Consider the following 19,310-nt stretch of genomic DNA (forward strand, 5'->3'; position numbering starts at 1 on the left):
AATTTCATAAACTTCTATGGCTTAGAAAGCATAAAATAAGTCAAACTTGTCATGAGTAAACATAAGTATAAAATTTCATTGTTTAAGCCCAATTAGAATACTGTGTTTTAGCTACCCAGCCTTAGAATAATGTTGTGTGCGACAGATTCCCCTACAGGTTAAGAGCTCTGGTCCCCCGCAAAATGATGTCTGTCTATATCTTTATTTCTATCTCTACTGTCTCTATCACCTTCCCTATCATCTCCGTCTATCTCTATCTCTATCTCTAGGTGTCGAGCACCTAGTCTGCAAAACTTTCAAACTATCACATACCACATGCTAACTACATGTGAAAGAAATGATTAAGGCTGAATCTATCCCCTTTACTGAGGAAAAAAGAACTCACAACCAATGAAGCTGAAGGTATGGACCTGCTACTGGAGAAAGTAACAACACAATTCTACAATAGGTAGTCAAGAAAGACTGACTCTTAAACATACCTGTCTTGGACCATAAAGTCACATGCTTCCCACTCCCTGCTTTAAAAACAACAGCAGTAACAATACAGTGGTCTCACACAAAAAGGCTAATTTTCAGGAAGAAAAAAGCTTGTGGACAACAGTTGTGCCCAGTTGTCCTGAGGCTCTACCTTATGGCCTTGCCCACACCAAGTGTGTGCGCTTTCCCAAGCTAGAGCTACATTATTCCACATATCTCAAAGTCCAATTTAAGTTTTTCCTTCAATTTACAATCTTCCAAAGCTGAACATTTTTGCAGTGAGTGATTACTGTAGTCTCAATAATATTATGGAAGGTTTTTGTTTGTGTGTTTTGTATTCTTGTCAAAAGACAGGATTTAGCACACCAACTAAAGTAAGAAATGGCAGAGATGTGGCATTACCTCTAGGGTTTTGAAGACTTCCACATATGGCCTATGAACACAGGTTAAATTAAGATACTAAAAATTGCTAATTGTCTCTCTTACCTTCATTCACTCAGCCTACACATGGTATACAAAGAACTTACCTTATACTTAGAGTTACCAAATTAATTAATAAAAGAATTGCTTTCATCTATAAAAACACCTGACTACATTGAAGTAGAGGATGGCTACTACACAGTGAGTTCAAGGCTAGCACACACTACACAGAAAGATGCTGTCTCGGGGGGCGGGGACGAGTTTTCTACTGACTATAAAATGAGAAGTTCCATGGAAGGAAAAATAAATCTTACATATTCATTACTCAACATAATAAAACAAATGCCATCAATTAACATACTTGACATATCAGGTATATAATACATAAAATAATTCTCCACAAAGTCATATGTAGGAAATATTTTTCATTTTAAATATATCAAAACTGACAATGATACCTCGATGTGTTCAGTCGCAAGATATAGCACTCCTAAGTTGGTCCATGCAGCAGCATTCTAAAAGAAATATTTGAAAACAAACAGGCCTCATTCAGAGAAGCTTCTTTTTGCAGTGGGCAGCAGTTAATACAGACTCATAACTAGTCAAGTGTTTTTTAAAAAGTGACTATTGAGTGTTGAGCCCTGGAGAACATCTATAGCACACCCTCCAGAGCTCGGCAAACATCTCAGGAATGCACGAGCTGGAGGATGGCGAGGACAGCTCCGTCTTCTGAACTGACGCTGCTGGCTGTGGCACTCGTGAACTCACAGCAGCCAGTTACATGCACAGTCTGCCGTGGGTCATGCACAAGCTCCTGAAACCCCACATCTGCAATGGTGTAGCCCCTGTAACTTGCCTATACTCCAGCAAATAACCCATATCCATGCTCACGCAAGCAATCCAAATTAAACTGCATAGTGCACTTAACAACAACAACAACAAAATCAGGACATGAAAGTAGGAAGGGTGCTGGGAAGATGGAGGGGATCAGAGGAAGGGGGAAGAGCATCAATGCCTAGAGAGTGGCATATAGTCAAAATACATTACGTACACGTATAAAGTTTTCAACGAATAAAGTAAACCTTTCAAAGTAGTCCAGACAACTACATGTACATGCACACACACACACACACACACACACACACACACACACACTAAATAAATATAACTTTTTTGCTGGTTTTTTTTTTTTTTTCAATTTTTTTTCGAGACAGGTTTTCTCTGTGTAGCCTGGACTCTTTTGTAGACCAGGCTGACCTGGAAATCACAGAGATCCGCCTGCCTCTGTCTCCCTGAGTGCGGGGATTAAACGCGTGCACCACCATGCCTGGCTAAATATAATATTTTTAAAGTGGGAGAGATCCTGCCTCAGCACAGTAGAAGGTGAGAACCAACTCCAAAAAGTAACCCTCTGGCATCTACAGGTACTCTGTGGTTCATGCACACCTGCACTCACTCAACACATCCACACACATACAAATTACATGAATTAATTAACTTTAAAAGAAAATTAATACATTGAGCTTTGCGGTCGATTTTTGTAGACACACAAAACACTTACTTACAATTTGTTCTGCTTGGATTGACTTGATGAAACAGTGCTGAGCAAGGGCATAATTTCCAATCCCTGAAACATACAGAATTAAAGTAACTGAACTTTGTTGCCTGGAAACAAATATCTTGTAAACTAAAGTAAGAGTCCCTCAATTCTCACCACGGTAGCAGGCAACCACACCAAGAGCATTCCAGTATAGGTGATTATTGCTGTCCAATCTCACTGCCTTCTTCAAACACTGAAAGGAAGTTAAATTAATTTTTTTATTTCTTGAATATCAGCATTTACATAAACAAAATACAGTTTAATCACTTGTTTTTTAAGCTCATAGAAAGGCTCTCATACGTGCAGAGATTTCTGCAGTAACTCTGTAAGGTCATTCATGCTGCTCTCTGCTTCTGCCAGATGTTGTGCTTGGCGGTAATAATTAATTCCAAGATCACACCATGTATTGGATGTAGGCATCAACTTTAATGCTCGACCATAACACCTGCAGAAAAACAAAAAGCAATAGTATAGGTGATTTTAAAATATAATATTCTAATGAAACTCTAATGCCAATGACTGGTAATCTCTGTAAATCACCTTCCTCCAAGATGCAGGAGCTCATCTTTCTTTAATACTTCTCTTTCTTCTTGCTGGCCGAGAAGGACTCCTAACACACGAACATGCACTTTAGATGGTGAAACGGCATGCAGGCAGGTGCAGGCATCCCCAGCGAGCTTCCAAAGGCAAGACACATCGGCTCGGTGCTGCAGGGCCCTGAAAGAGAAACAGAGGTTTTCACAACTATATTGAAAGCTAAGTTGTATGCCCCTCAGGACTGTGTGTTCTCACAACAGAAGAGCTATATGCAGTACTGACCGAGAGCAGTGACTAGTCAGACTCTGGGCATGATTCACTGAGCACATAACAGAACCATGTCCTGTCACCTCCTGGCTAGGAAGAGAAAAGGTCTAGAAAAGATTAAGGTAGGAAGAACTGATGATTTTTGTGGTAGAAAATTTTGCAGTTTTCTTCTTCTTCTTCTTCTTCTTCTTCTTCTTCTTCTTCTTCTTCTTCTTCTTCTTCTTCTTCTTCTTCTTCTTCTTCTTCTTTTCTTCTTCTTCTTCTTCTTCTTCTTCTTCTTCTTCTTCTTCTTCTTCACCATAATAGTTAGAAGTGGCAGGAACAATAGAAAACACGTGAGGACTAGTTTGGGGCAATTCTGTAACTGTTGCTTCAGTTTAGTTTTAATATTAAACTAAATATTCTAAGTGTGTGCCTTTTTGTTTGGCTAGATGATAATTAAGTCAGTGACTTTGTTATAAAAGCCTCTGCCTTTGGACTTCCCTCAAAAGACAAGAAAATGTATCAACTAGATTTGTACCAACTATATTTAATGGAACAAGGAATTGTTACTGACAGGAAAGTAACAAAACTGTAAATAGGAAAACATAAAGATCTACATTCAGAAGCAAGTAAGAGCAGCTTGAATAAAACACCCAGTAAGCACACACAGGTATAAGGAGAGATGTCAAGTACTAGTTCCTTACAGCATGAGAAAAATCAGAGTACATGTTCCTTCCACCTTTCAGAGCCTCACAGTTCAGGCCAAGGCTCGACAAGCAGCCACTACAAGCTGCTGTGTGTCCCGAGCAGATGGACAAGCAGATGGAACGTTTTCACAGCCTTTTCTCCTCCAGGAGTCTAGCCAAAATGCATTCCGCGATGTCTTCCTGAGAAACACTAATCACTGCAGTGCCCACTGAAAACCCACCCACCATGAGAACCGGAGGAAGGGCATTACTCCTAAGTTCTTTTAACTATCTTAGTAGGACTTCTAAGATGGACACGTGAGAGGAGAAAAAGGAACTCACAACAGTAGCAATTCTAACAGCCAGAACTCATGTCTTTTCAACTTTAATTAAAAAAGAAAAGTTTTAAAATCAGAGCCGGGAGTTCAGCTCAGGGGTAAGGCTGCTGCTGAGACCTTATTGAACTAGTCTGTGAAGAGCCATTCTCTTACCAAGAGGCTCAGATTACAGAAACGCACCACTGTGCCTGGAACAATCTGTAGACTTCTTGTTGCTACTACTGTGGGTATGGTGTGTGTGTGTGTGTGTGTGTGTGTGTGTGTGTGTATGTGCGTGTGTATGTGCGTGTGTGTGTATGTGCAGGCACATACTAATGTGTGCGTGCATGCATGTGTGTGTACGTGTGTGTGTGTGCATGTGTGTGTGCATGTGTTGCAATGTGCACATCTGACTACAGAGGCCATCAGGCATCCTGCTCTATTATTCTCTGTCATATTTTTTGACACCTGGCTGATGTGTCACTGAACCTGGCACCCTGGCAGACATTAAGACTCAGTGATTCAGCAGAGCTCCAGGCATATGTGCAGCCACACCCAGTGTGCACGCTGGGGGCTGAAACTCAGGAGCACTTACCTGCAGAGCCATCTCCTGCACTTCTAGAGCACACCAGATTTATTTCCCAGTTTCTTTTCTTATTAGATGCACTGCTTTTTTCTTATAGCTTCTCTCCAGGATTAATTTGAAGGTGTGTTTTCCTTACCCTCAGCCTGACACAGGCCCTACTGAGGAGTGTAGGCATGCTCCATATCTGACGCTCCACTTGTCACTTCCAGCAGAGACACACCCATCAAGGTCAGGAGAGAGAGGTCTAAGGCACTTGGTCATAGCTGCTGCTCCACTGGTGGCTACAGTCTCCCTCCTCTCTATGAAGGGCACAAAGCCAATCTTTCTCACAGTAAAATTGTTTGTATGCCACAGAATTCATTGGCTCATCTGTTATTCTTAGGTTTGACACTCCAAATTAACTTCTATATCTAGCAGCACAGGCGTAAAATTATATTCTAAATCCAGCCTTATTATATTACCAAAAAGTAAGAGTGTAAACAAAGGTGATACTAACCAAGTAAAGTATTGCAGTGCTTTTTCCACATAGTCTACAGCTTTTCCATCCAGAAAATCCACTAGGGCAGCCTTGGCCATCATCAGGTGGCACTCGCCCAAACCTGCAGGGAGGTAAAATTGTGCAGGTCATTATAATACACAAAATGAACACTTAGAGCCAATTTGGGATAAGCCTATTGCTTTGTTATGAACATTTCCCAGAAAACAGGACAATGTTATTTTCTAAAATTATTTCTCTATATAATCTTGGTACATTTAGAAAAGGTCTCAAATGTCAAGGTTCCCTTGCAATCAAAATGCACTAAAAGCCACAGGAAGTTATCAGTACAGAGTTCTTTGGCATCAGGCTAATTTTTTTCTTCAGATGCCAGCTTCCAATCTAGGGATACTATTATTCTCTATCACATGTACTTAACTTAATGAAAACAGTATTTGACCTTTTACAATAAAATCTGTGTTGCAAAGTACACAGCAAAAACTAAATGAAGGAGTAAATTCATCAAGTGTCAGGAATATTCCTGAAAGTGAGTTCTTTCTCGTCTTGAGGAAAGTTTTGTAAATGGAAAAATTGGAGAGGAAGGGAGAGAAAAGAAAAATGACTCCAAGCTTGAAACCTACAATATTAGGAATTGAAATAGAGGCGCTTACATACTAGGCTAGATTGTTTTATAAGGAGTAAGATACATTCTCAAAAACTTAAATTGTAGGTGGTGATGTTTTCTTTATAGTGCTAAAAACAGTGTTATGAAGGGTTACTGAAGGAGGAACTAAAATCAGCTTAATTATAAAACAAAGCAGACTGCATCCTTACATAATCTTAGTTAGATTCTATAACATAAAATATTTTTTTAATTATTAAGATATTCTAGGAATATAGAATTACCAAAACCTAGTGTGGTGGTTTTAATGAAAACAGCCCCCAAAGGCTCATGAGAGTGGCACGATTAGGAGGTGTGGTCTTGTTGGAGTAGGTGTGGTACTGTTGAAGGAAGGGTGTCCCTGGGGGCTGGTGCTGAGGTCTGAGATGCTCAAGCCAGGCTCAATGTTACACTCTCTTCCTGCTGCCTGCAGATCCAGATGTAGAACTCTCAGCTCCTACTCCAGCACCATGTCTGCCTGGATGCTGTCATGCTTCCTGCCATGGTGACAATGGACTAAACCTGAATTGGTAAGGAGGCAGTTCCAACTTAATGCTTTCCTTTATAAGATTTGCCATGGTCACAATATCTCTTCACAGCGCTAGAACCCATAGACACATAGCATCAGAGAATCTTGCTCAGAAGATGTATTTGGGATACAATAGCTGCCGTTCTATTTGCCTAACCGTTAAATCTCTTCCATATTATTTATGAACTGTTAGGAAACAAAATTTGATCTTTTTATAATCAAATCTATAATACATTGTATCATAAATTCATATTAGATACTTGCTATTGATTACATTCTTTTCAAGTTATTCAATACAGTAGGTAGAAATTTTACTTGGGTGTTTTGTAGTTCAGTATTATTAAAATCTAAAGAGAAAAGGAACTTTTGAAAAGAAATTACCTTTTAAGGCGGGCACATAATCCTCCTTCTTTTTAATAATCAGCTGATACTGAGCAATGGCCTCCGCATACCTGCCTAGGATTTGCTGTATTGCTGCCACTTTAAACACACTGTATGTGGAGTCTGGGTTCAGTTCACTGGCTCTTGTGAAAGACTTCAAGGCTGTTGTGTAGCCACCTCTGCTTAAGTATGCCTCTCCTAATGATTCCCAACAATTGCAGTCCTTTGGGTCTGCCCTTAAAAGCGGCCTGTAAACTTAAAATTATAATAGTGAGAGATTTAAAAGTAAGAGAACTACATCCACATCTAAAAGGTTATATGAAATAAGCAATTCAATGAAATCATCCACAAGTCCTCTGATTTACAAAAATGGTACCTAAAGCAGTTTTCCCTATTTCTTTAATAATTTGGATATTTTTAATAGTAAGAAGACTTTGTGAAGTGATTTTTTAAAAAGTAAGAATAAATGCTATTTTGGGAATACAATGACCATAATTTCTTTTTCTTTATTATCTGGCAGAAGTTTTCTATACCACCAGGAAAGGTGGACGTCTCAGTTTGCCTCAGTGTATCAGCCTGCCAATCCTCCTCCTAACACCTGGAAGACAGGACTAAGAGGGATGCTTATACTGCTGATCAAACTGCATTTTTGAAGATATATATAAAATATATATATCAGAATATTTATATTCTAGAAATTAACATACATCAGAAATGACTTATCTTGACTCAATTATATTTTTCACCCTGAAATACAGCTCAAACCAAATGACTAAAATCAATCACACATGTGCCTCTTCAGAGTACCCTTTAAGCTGCCATGGTCTGCCTTACCTAAACCACGTGTCAGTGTAACAGCAAAGACCTCAGCCCTCTATTGCTGACATGACACTTGAAGGGACCTATTGCGTTTTGATGCCAACAAAGACCTAACTGGCTAACTCCTCAACTACAGCACATGCCTTAGCCCACTGTAAAGTCTATGTCTTATAGGCAATAAGTACCTCATGAATCATAGTAAATTTTGTTATCTTTCTCTCAAAATGCATCTTGCTTAGAGGCTACTTATAAAGGTCATATGGTTATCAAGGAAATCTAAGCAAGCACTACACTGTTTAAATGTAAATATGATAAGATGACTTACTCAGCCACTGCTTGAGAATGTTGACCAGCTTTCAAATAGTGTAATCCTCGCCTGAGCCAGGCCCACTTTGCTGCTCCAGCACTTGCCTTCTGGGTTACTGCTGTTAAGATAGCTAAAGCCGTTTCCTAATGAGAAAACAGCAATGTCAGGGACACCAAATACAAAAATGCAGAGCAATTATGCAAAGGACACAAATATATTTTCACTTTCCATTTCTAATCCTTTTAATTTACAATGAAATACATCAAACTAATTTTATAAATGAAAAGTCAGGACTAGGAAGTTGGGTCAGCTGTTAAGTGCCTGGCATACCAGCACAAGGCCCTGAGGTCAGAGTCGGGATCTCCAGAGCTCATCACATAAGCTGGGGGCGGGGTATGCTTCTGTAACCCCAGCTGTGGAGCATGGGGACAGGGAGATAGACAGATCCTTGACATTCATTGGCCAGTTAGCCCAGCCAAAGCAGTGCGCATCAGGCTCAGTGAACAGCCCTCTCTCGAAAAGTAAAAAAGGAAGGCTACCAGTGAAAAGCACCCAATGATGACTTCAGGGTCATTCACACTGACACATGTGCCCATATGAATGGCATGCATGCATGTACATAGCCATATAAAAGTACATACACACAGGAAGAAACAAGTAATTTAGTATCTACCAATGAAAAGAAAATGTACTCTATATACAAGTAAAAAGATATTTCTATTTTACCTACAAAGAAAAATGAAAGGTACAACAATTTTCAAATACTATAAAAGCATTCCATGTATATGCTGGGGCAAAAGACTAAGAGACAGAAGTGGTCACGAGACAGACCGTGTCTTCCAGCTCCACGCTCAGGTCAACGGCGGCAGCTCCAGACTCAGTGTCGGTGTCGTCCAAGTCAAAAGCCTTCCGGTAACACCCGCGGGCCCTGCTTCTGTCTCCGGCCACATCTCGGTAGTAATGACCTAGACAGCGGAAAGCTTTACCCATGTACGCATCCAGCCTCGCAGCCTTGGAGGTAAGCATTGACAACGGAATAGTTAGAGCTCATTTCAATGCATATACACGATACAGCCGACGTTATCTATAGAGACAGGAAGCTACAAGTCCAGGCTCATGTACCCATCAGCTCAAACAACATTGCTTCCACAGTCAGCATGGCTTGTCTTCTACACATATAGTTCTGAGACACACACTTTTATACGTCCATGATTTAAATTTTTACCTAGTAAAACCCACAGAATATACTCACAAACTTCTTCTATGAGACATGAAACTCAAAAAAGTTACTTCAGTTAGCAGTAATTTTAAACAACTAACCTGACACCTATTGATTCTGACAACAAGTGCACTTGCTTACCTTCAGAAGGTGGCTAAGGGCCTTTCCTTTATCTTTTCTTGTTTCTTCACCCATGAGCCAATACGTCAACCCAAGCTGGTAATGATATTCGGCAACTTCAGCGTCTTTCTCAAGTGCTCTCTGAAAACTAAATCACCAAAGGGGAGTGAAAAGGATTATTAAGAGTGCATGAATGCATACATGTGTACGCGTGTGTAAAACCGTGATTCTAGAATCCCACATCTGGGAGCTGAAGATGCAGCTCAGCGTAAAGAGCACCTGCTATCGTGGGGATGACCTGAATTCTCAGCACCAACACAGAGGCCCAAGAGTGTCTATAACTCCAGCTCCAGGGGACCTGACACCACATTCTGAACTCTGCAGGTACTAGGCAAACACGTGGTGAACATACATACAGGCAAAACATCCATGAAGATAAATACACAAAACAACAACAACAAAAAACAAATCTAAAGACAGCACTACTCCAAGATTTAAACCATAATAAGCAAAAAAAAAAAAAAAAAAAAAAAAAAAAAAAGTTACTGAAGAAGAGCATTAAGAAGCAGTGACCTTTGACACTTATGTGCTCAGAGCATATGTCAAATATTACATTGGTTAACTAAGCATTGTGGACAGCTAATGAGACTAGAAACAGATTACAGATAAACGTACAGTTCCTATGCTACAAGTGAAATTAAACACACATGTACATACAGATGCACACACACACAGATGCACGCACACACAGATGCATGCATGCACACACATGTCACACAATTCTAAGATTGGGACTTCTTCAAGCCCATTTTGAGTTTTTGAGAAGTAAGATATGATTCACATGCAACCTATAGATTCTTACCACATCTCTGCGTGCAGGTAGTCCTTCTTAGTAAAATGAATCCAACCCTCAAGTGCATGAACTTCCGCTAGGTCAGGGTAAGAGGCAGCAAGGTCTTCCGTGATCTGTGGAAGAGACATTTGGCAATTCCACATGCCATTAAAAATAAAGTGAGGGAGCCGGGCGTGGTGGCGCACGCCTTTAATCCCAGCACTTGGGAGGCAGAGGTAGGTGGATCGCTGTGAGTTCAAGGCCAGCCTGGTCTACAAAGCGAGTCCAGGATGGCCAAGGTTACATAGAGAAACCCTGTCTCGAAAAACCAAAAAAAAAAAAAAAAAAAAAAAAAAAAAAATAAAGTGAGGGAAGGGGAGCTAGAGAGATGGCTCAGTGGTTAAAGAGCTATTTGCTCTTCCAAAGGTCTTGAGTTCAATTCCCAGGAACCACATGGTGGCTCACAACCATATATAATTTGGTCTGATGACCTCTTCTAGCATGCAGGTGTACATGCAGATAGAGCACTTATATATAAAAATAAACAAATCTCTCAAAGAAATAAAGTGACTCTTTAAAATAATAAAAATAAATGGGGGCTGGAAAGACGGCTCAGAGCTTAAGAGCAATAGCTGCTCTTCCTCATAGTGCAGATAACCATTGGCAACTAAAGTGCCAGGAATCACATGACTCTCCCTGACCTCTGAGGGTCTCTGGCATGAACATGGCAGACAGACAGACATGCAGGAAAAACACTCATACATATAAACAATAGAATATTTTTAAATGGCTTTTGACTTTTATTTCTTAGCTCGGTTTTTTATTTTGTAATTTATTTTATTCTATTTTTGGTTCTTGGGCCCAAATCCTTAAACTTTGTAGGCAAAAACTGCACCACGGAACTAAACCCCCAACACCATCTTTTAGCCTTCACCTCCTGCTCCATTGGAGTGAAACGCACTAACCTTTGTAGCCTCGTCCACAGCACCCATGTTCAGACGGGCCAGGCCTTGAAGAACCAGCAGTCCCGGGGTTTTATCTGCATCAGAAACCTAGAAAGTGATTGACAGCTGCTGCAGGTCTCTCCAGAAAGCTGCACCCCCACTTCGTTCTACTTAAAGAACAGTCACAAAAGCAAGGGTCTGACCGGATGTGGTCAGAAGCCTACCTCGTTCTGTTACTGTCGAGATTTTCATTCTCTAATTGTTTAATTGGAGAAACTTCAAATACACAAGAAAATAAAAGGCCAGTGTAACAACCTTGCATGTACCGTTATCCAGCTACAAAATCACAAACTCAAAAGCTATGTTTTTCCGTGTATATAGACATCCTTTTACCATACCCCTCAGATGAACTTAAAACAAATGTCAGGTATTGTAACTTCTCAGCTATGAATACTTCGACATACACATTTAGATAAAGTTATTTGTAAATGGCAACCACATTACCAAAGCCAACAGTACAGCTTTCATATCATTAGATTTCCTAGTTACCTCATCAGGACTTTGAATGACTCATTTAGTCAAAACTCAACTAAGGTACAACCGTCTCATCTAGATGATAGCTCTATTAAGTATCTTTTTATCTACAGAGCCCACTTCTTTCTCTCTGCTTTCTCCCTTACAACGTAACTGTGCAAGCACAGGCCATTTGTCAAGTTTTACAAAGTTAATTTCTACTGAGTATGTCTCATGTTGTTTGACATTCTCCCTGGTCCCTGGCTTGATGATCTAGCGGTGATATGCTATGTTTATTTGCTGTGGTTGTGTCAGGCTATCTTTCTATCTGTGGAAGCCGCTGGTCCTCAACCTAGATCTATTGATCCATTAAAGATCACTACTCTTCTCCCTCTCACACGGAATACTTAAACCAAGAGAAACATCTCCTCCCTCATCACATCTGGCTATCTTTTGTTTGTTTGTTTGTTTTTGTTTTTTTGTTTTTTGAGACAGGGTTTCTCTGTGTAGCCTTGGCTGTCCTGGAACTTTCTAGACCAGGCTGGCCTCGAACTCACAGAGATCCGCCTGCCTCTGCCTCCCGAATGCTGGGATTAAAGGTGTGTGCCACCACGCCCGGCCACATCTGGCTATCTTGGGGTGCAGTTCATCAGAGGCACAATGGTGCCTGCACTCTTTCCAGCTGGTTCCCTAGCATCAGCCAGTGACGTGTTTTCGCAAAGTCTTTTTGATTTTTTCTTTGTGGTAGCGTCATGACATACAAACTTAAACATATTTCAACACAGAGTTTCTCCCAGGCATATGCACTGTTGCCCTCGGCAGTCACTACAATCCCTTCAGCCAGCTCCTGTGTCTGCTTAGTGTGGTTCTTTTATAGTTTCTTTGCTTTTTAGCACAACATGATTTTTTGTGTTCAACTTACAAACTTTCTGTCTCAGATATGGACTCTTACAGTTTTTAAAGAAACTTTTTATTACGGTTTTTGTGTTTGTGAAAAAAGGTATTGGAAAGGTATCTATAAAGCATCTACATAAGATACATACTGAAAAGAAACAAATAAAAAATTAAGTACTAGGTTTTCTGTAGACAGGCTTTCACAGCGCATCTCAGGCTGGCCTGGAGTTCATAGTATCACAAGCTGGCCTTGAACTCACAGCCTTCTCTCTGCTGAGCCTTACTGGGGTTACAAGCATGAACCACCACATCCCGCTACATAAGAGTTTTGAAGGAGGCCAACAGCTGCTGTCACTTTAAAGAAATACCATAGGATGCAAAATCCTTTTACATACTCTAGCATTGAAAGGAACAATGTTGCTAAAACTCATGATCTGCCCGTTATGTTTTCTCACTAAAGAATTTCAAATTAAACCAAAAGCCTTAAGAAAATAGTTTCTGCCGGGCATGGTGGTACACACCTTTAATCCCAGCACTCGGGAGGCAGAGTCAGGCGGATCACTGTCTGGTCTACAAAGTGAGTCCAGAACAGCCAAAGCTAAGCAGAGAAACTCTGTCTCAAAAAAGAAAAAAATAAAAAAAAGAAGAAGAAAATAGTTTCCTTTTTTAAAAACAAAATCAACATCTGTGGATGAAGCAAACTTTAAATTTTTGAAAATGAAGCTATTAAGTCATCGATAATCTGTAACACATTTTCAGAAGGAAAAAGTTAAAAGTTCTAAATTGTTAATAAACAAGTAGCGCTATTGTAATAAGACAGAAACCAGATGGGAGAACAGGCGCTAAAATAAAACAGTCATTCTTCTCATGAGAAGCACTGAAGTATTTAACCCGAAAGCAAACAAATTGCCAAGGGTTTCAAGAGTGTGGGAGATGTATCAGAGTATAGATCGGTAACTCAGAACCTATGTGGGACACGTGTGGCGGGAGAGAGAGATGCTGGCGACGGTGGCTGAGGCTGAGGGAAGGGGAGACTCGGACTGCCTACCTGATCAAGAGTATGAGCTGCTTCCTCTGAAGAGTCACAACCTGGGAGTTTGAGCAAAGCCTCTGCTTTCAGGCGAAGACAAAGATTCTTCTGATGCAGGCTGCCGCCTGACTCAGCGGCAGTGTCTATAGTCTTCAGAGCTGACAAGATGAAGGGCACAGGAATTACCTCCAGCAGTTCAGGAGGCTGGCTTTTTAAGAAGGACACAGGGCCAGTGAGACAGCTTAGAAGATAATGGCTCTGGCCCGGCTTGCCAACCGAACTTCAGTGCCTAGAAACTACATGATAAGAAAGAACCACGTGCTGCAATTTGTCCTCTGACTTCTATACTAATGACATGGCACGTGTACATGTACACATATAAACAAACAAACAAACAAATAAATAAATATTAAAACGAAAACACTTTTAAAGAATGTCGTATGAGAATAGAGGGATGGCTCTATAATTAAGAACACTGGCTGCTCTTCCAAAGGGCCTGGGTTTGATTTCCAGTACTCAGAGTGCAGCTCATAACCATCTACAATTCAAGTTCCAAGGGATCCCATGCCCCGTTTTTCTGGCCTCCACAAGCAATGCATGAACATAATACACAGACATACATATAGACATTCCCATACACATAAAGTCAATCTTAAAATTTTTTAATTTTCTTTAAAAAAAATAATAGCATAATACACAGCACATACAGGGAGAAAAAATCCTAATATGTGTATATATTATACATATGATTATATATAGAGAGAGAAATAAGTCAAATATAGATAAACTCTCAACTTCTTCTAGAAAGATCTGAATTTAAAAGCGAACACGTGAGTCTGAGACCTCTATCTTCACATGGCATGTGATAAAATTGGAGATGCTTAAGAACATGGCTACTAGTCCTCTGCACTTTGCACATCAAGGGCACAGGAAGGAGAAAGATGCTGAGTTCAAACAGACTGTCTAAGGGCACAGGAAGGAGAAAGATGCTGAGTTAAAACAGACTGTCTAAGGGCACGGGAAGGAGAAAGATGCTGAGTTAAAGCAGACTGTCTAAGGGCACGGGAAGGAGAAAGATGCTGAGTTAAAACAGACTGTCTAAGGGCACGGGAAAGAGAAAGATGCTGAGTTAAAGCAGACTGTCTAAGGGCACGGGAAGGAGAAAGATGCTGAGTTAAAGCAGACTGTCTAAGGGCACGGGAAGGAGAAAGATGCTGAACTAAAACAGACTGTCTAAGGGCATGGGAAGGAGAAAGATGCTGAACTAAAGCAGACTGTCTAAGGGCACGGGAAGGAGAAAGAATATGAGTTAAAATAGACTGTCTAAGGGCACGGGAAAGAGAAAGATGCTGAGTTAAAAAAGACTGTCTAGGGCTGGAGAGATGGCTCAGAGGTTAAGGACACCGACTGCTCCTCCAGAGGTCCTGAGTTCAATACCCAGCAACTACATGGTGGCTCACAGCCATCTATAATATGATCTGATGCCCTCTTTGGCCTGCAGGTATAGATGCAGGCAGAACACTGTATACATAATAATAAATACATTTTTTTTTAAAAAGACTGTCTAAGGGCACGGGAAGGAGAAAGATGCTGAGTTAGAATGGACTGTCAAACACAGAAGTTTGGAAACTAACTGGTCGAGAACAAAGAATTATCTCTCATCTCTATCTATGACATTAAGAATTCATGAAGGTCCTAAACATACCAGAAAGGTCCTTGTTGGGAAGCAGAGTATCCTAAGCCCCCACCTTAAAGATAAATATACTAGCAGACATAACATGCACTTATCTTCCTCCGTCCAATTTAAATCAACCACAAAAAAATTTTTAAGTCCATTATTTCTAAAATAATATCTTTCTTGAGTTAGATGAAAGCAAGGAGCATTGGTCCCCCTTATATACAAACACAAAGTCCGTCAAGAATACCTTGATTGCAGGAAAGGATGGCGTCCTTAGGCCTGTGCATTTTGACCTGGGCTTCCGCTAGACGACACCATGCAGTAATGCAGAGAGGGCTTTCCTTCAAGCCTAGAAGGATGAGATAATCGCAAATACTGCTCTACCTCCCCATCCCCATGCTGTCGTGGAAATTCTAAAAGGGCAAATCAGAATCTAAGATTTCTATGCTTCGACCTTTCATCGGTTCCTCCTGTCCTCTGGGTGTACAGTAAGCTTTTTAACAGTGTCTAAAAATCCCTTCCTATCCCTTCCTATACCCACACTCCACCGTCAAGGCTCACTGAACTACTCTGAGCAACAGTTTTCTCCTTAGCTCTGCGGCTCCTCAAATGCATTCCTTGACCCAAACATTCCTCATACATTGCATCTACTTTCCTCACTGTCAGTCATATCTCAGCTTGAGTATGTTTATCCAAAAACCACTAAGATCACTAAGGCTTCCTCAAAGTTTCTCTATTGTACAAAGAAAATCACTGGGACACATGAAGTTGAACTTTCCCTTGGTCTTGAGTTGAAATTCAAATCTACTAGGCAGGCTCCAGAGTCCATGTCTACATTTTCCCATTAGTTTAGCTCCTTACAGGAGGCAAAAACAGTAGTCCCTATGGACTGAATCCCCACACCCCATAATAATGCTACATTACCTTCTGTTAGGTGACTAACAGCATCTTCATACTTCTTGTTTTGTAAAGCCTTAATGCCTAAGCCGATGAGGCCTGGACCACTTTTTGAATTCAGTTCCACTAGCTTACAACAATACTGCTGTCCTTCATCTGTCAGACTTCCTAAAATGAAAAGAAAACATTATGTATATATGTATATATACATGTATACCAAATTTTTAACTACCAAATCCTATAAATATTAATTTCAAAAGCTTCTTTATAATATTTTACCAAGTCCTGATTTAAGGAACTAAAAACTTAAATAAAACAGTAAATAAAAAAAGATATTAATACCTCAGTAACACATTTACATTCTGGAAGTAAAAACACTTTAAATAGTTACTCTGAAACTCATTTCATGCTCAAAGGTTTCAAAGGAGAAACCTCCTGCTGCTGGTCCATGGGCTGTCACAGAAACCTCCTGCTGCTGGTCCATGGGCTGTCACAGAAACCTCCTGCTGCTGGTCCATGGGCTGTCACAGAAACCTCCTGCTGCTGGTCCATGGGCTGTCACAGAAACCTCCTGCTGCTGGTCCATGGGCTGTCACAGAAACCTCCTGCTGCTGGTCCATGGGCTCTCACAGAAACCTCCTGCTGCTGGTCCATGGGCTGTCACAGAAACCTCCTGCTGCTGGTCCACGGGCTGTCACAGAAACCTCCTGCTGCTGGTCCATGGGCTGTCACAGAACCCTCCTGCTGCTGGTCCATGGGCTCTCACAGAAACCTCCTGCTGCTGGTCCATGGGCTCTCACAGAAACCTCCTGCTGCTGGTCCACGGGCTGTCACAGAAACCTCCTGCTGCTGGTCCACGGGCTGTCACAGAAACCTCCTGCTGCTGGTCCACGGGCTGTCACAGAAACCTCCTGCTGCTGGTCCATGGACTGTCACAGAACCCTCCTGCTGCTGGTCCACGGGCTGTCACTAGCCCATGGCTCGCCAGGTGCTTTGTTCCTATTCAATTCTCAGCAGTATTACCATTCAGTCACATCAACTTTAGTATTCACATGAAAGAAACAGCACCCTATTGGCTCCCTGTGCACTTCTCCAGCATCCTACTTTCAAAAGATGCTGTACTAGATTCAGGACACTGAATGCAGACTTACTCACAGTTATCTTAGATTTACACGTTAAGCAATACACTGCACACATTTCTTACGAACTATTTTTTCCAAAAAATAACTATGCTTATGTATTAGTTAGCCAATGCTGCAATAATCTTTATTTATTTAAGTAAATTTTCTCCAACCATTTCTCCAATCTCTGAGACACAACTTGAAACAATGAAATGGGGAACAAATAAATATAATTAATATTTTAAAAGAACTACTGTTTTAACATTTATTCTAAAATATATATCCTCAAACCATAAATAGAATCACTGACTCCAAGTACGGCTTTCCTTGTCAAGATCACCTCACCACTGTATCTACACATATGAATTCCAAAAATGTTGGAATGTTTGGAATTCCAGTTAGTTCCATATCTTCAATATCCTTCGCAAAGCTGTGGCTCTTTCCATTTCTATACAGTAAGTGGCACATCTCCCCTAGGCCTCAGGACTACTGAAGGATTTGATTTGTTCAACAGCGGATGCTGAGCACACTTCTAGTGTCTGGTGCAGTCATTCTGACGCAATATTGAGAGGCTGCATTTCTGACATATTCTCAGGTAATGCTGATGCTACTCGTCCAGACTGGTAGAACCACAGATTTGCAAAGACCACATGCTAGCTATACTGTTAATCTAACAGACATACAGTGCCTCTGCTGCCTCTGTAACTAATGAAAACGTCTAGGGAGGAGAGACTGATAGAAGATACAGCATAAATAGTAAGCATTTATTAAATAGTATCATGAGCCTCTGAAAATATAATTCATGACAGACTGAATTGGACCAAGAGCAAGGAGGGCTTTATGGGAGGACTGGGGGGACAGGGAGGAAGAAATGGTGTATTATAATCTCACAAAATAAGAGAAACAAAAAACAAGTAGAGGAAATATTATGTTTACTTCTCAAAAACGCCTAACCTAAGCTTAGTAAGCCTTACCAAACCTAAGCTTGGTAAGTATTAAGACTCCAAGGATAAAATTGATAGACACAAAATAGCCTTGTGGAATTCAGCTAAATAAATTATACCACAATAAAAGGTTTTGTTTTGTTCTTAAAAATCATTCTGACATACCAAAGAAACCAATGAACACTACAAATTTTCACTTTTAAATAAGCCTAGCTTTGGAGGGAGGAAAAAAAAGGTTATCAGCACACATTTCTCTATTTTCACCTGGATCTTCAAATATTGCTAAGACATAAAACACAACAGCACTTTGCCCATCATGCTTGGCAAGCGTTCTACCCTGAGCTGTCTCCCTGGGCCCCAAACACACAACCGTACTCTTAATGATGCTGTCTTCTGCTTGATGTAAAGAGCCCAGAGCCTCCCTGTCCTCCTGTATATTTCAGCTGCAAGGCAAAATAAGTCAAAAGGGTCATTCAGCACATGATATAAAATATACCTTTCAACAGACGGCTCCTGGGAAAGGTACTCAAACCAGTTACATGAAGCTGGAAAAGTGAGTCACATTAATCAATCCTGAGCCTCAACACACAAAACAAGACCCAGAAGGATGGAATACATTCGACCCCGGTGGAGAGGAGACACTGATTAACTGCTGCAGAGCGGCAAACAGCATGGCTCCTGAAGCACTCTGGAGGATCCTCAAGGTTTCTAGAAGTCCCTGGTTTTCAGAATACATAGTCTGGCTTAGCGTGATGAAGAGAGAAATCATGTGCAACTTTCCCTTTCCTGTATTAACTGCTCATTTCGTGCCCCACCCCACCCCCAGAATAACAATTGTCCTGGGAATGTTTTCAATTGGAGTGCTTCACTGCAGATTATCACAACAAGTCATTAGAACGAGAACTCTTGGGGCCTTAGCACACACATGAGCATCTACTCATCCACTCCTTTTCAGCAGGATGCAGACCTCCCTTTCAATCCTACACAACACCCACCTGCACTCACTGCTCAAAGATACTTTTTTGTTGTTTTGTTGAGACTAGTCTCAAGCAGCCCAGGCTGGTCTCAAACCCA

General features: G+C 40.8%; 1 protein-coding gene across 1 annotated transcript in view; it reads right to left on the reverse strand.

Annotated features, from left to right (window-relative positions):
• The window catches only part of Skic3 (SKI3 subunit of superkiller complex), a 78,454-nt gene that overhangs the window by 41,344 nt on the left and 17,800 nt on the right, over positions 1 to 19,310 (reverse strand). The window contains 16 exon segments of the mRNA XM_051172604.1: positions 1,356 to 1,412; positions 2,463 to 2,524; positions 2,612 to 2,690; positions 2,798 to 2,942; positions 3,038 to 3,214; positions 5,369 to 5,471; positions 6,919 to 7,159; positions 7,161 to 7,173; positions 8,063 to 8,187; positions 8,876 to 9,055; positions 9,405 to 9,531; positions 10,246 to 10,349; positions 11,181 to 11,267; positions 13,615 to 13,754; positions 15,522 to 15,623; positions 16,199 to 16,339. Of these exon segments, the coding sequence (XP_051028561.1) occupies positions 1,356 to 1,412; positions 2,463 to 2,524; positions 2,612 to 2,690; positions 2,798 to 2,942; positions 3,038 to 3,214; positions 5,369 to 5,471; positions 6,919 to 7,159; positions 7,161 to 7,173; positions 8,063 to 8,187; positions 8,876 to 9,055; positions 9,405 to 9,531; positions 10,246 to 10,349; positions 11,181 to 11,267; positions 13,615 to 13,754; positions 15,522 to 15,623; positions 16,199 to 16,339 (1,883 nt within the window).

This window comes from Acomys russatus, chromosome 30 (assembly GCF_903995435.1).
Source record: "Acomys russatus chromosome 30, mAcoRus1.1, whole genome shotgun sequence".
In the NCBI taxonomy this organism is placed as follows: domain Eukaryota; kingdom Metazoa; phylum Chordata; class Mammalia; order Rodentia; family Muridae; genus Acomys; species Acomys russatus.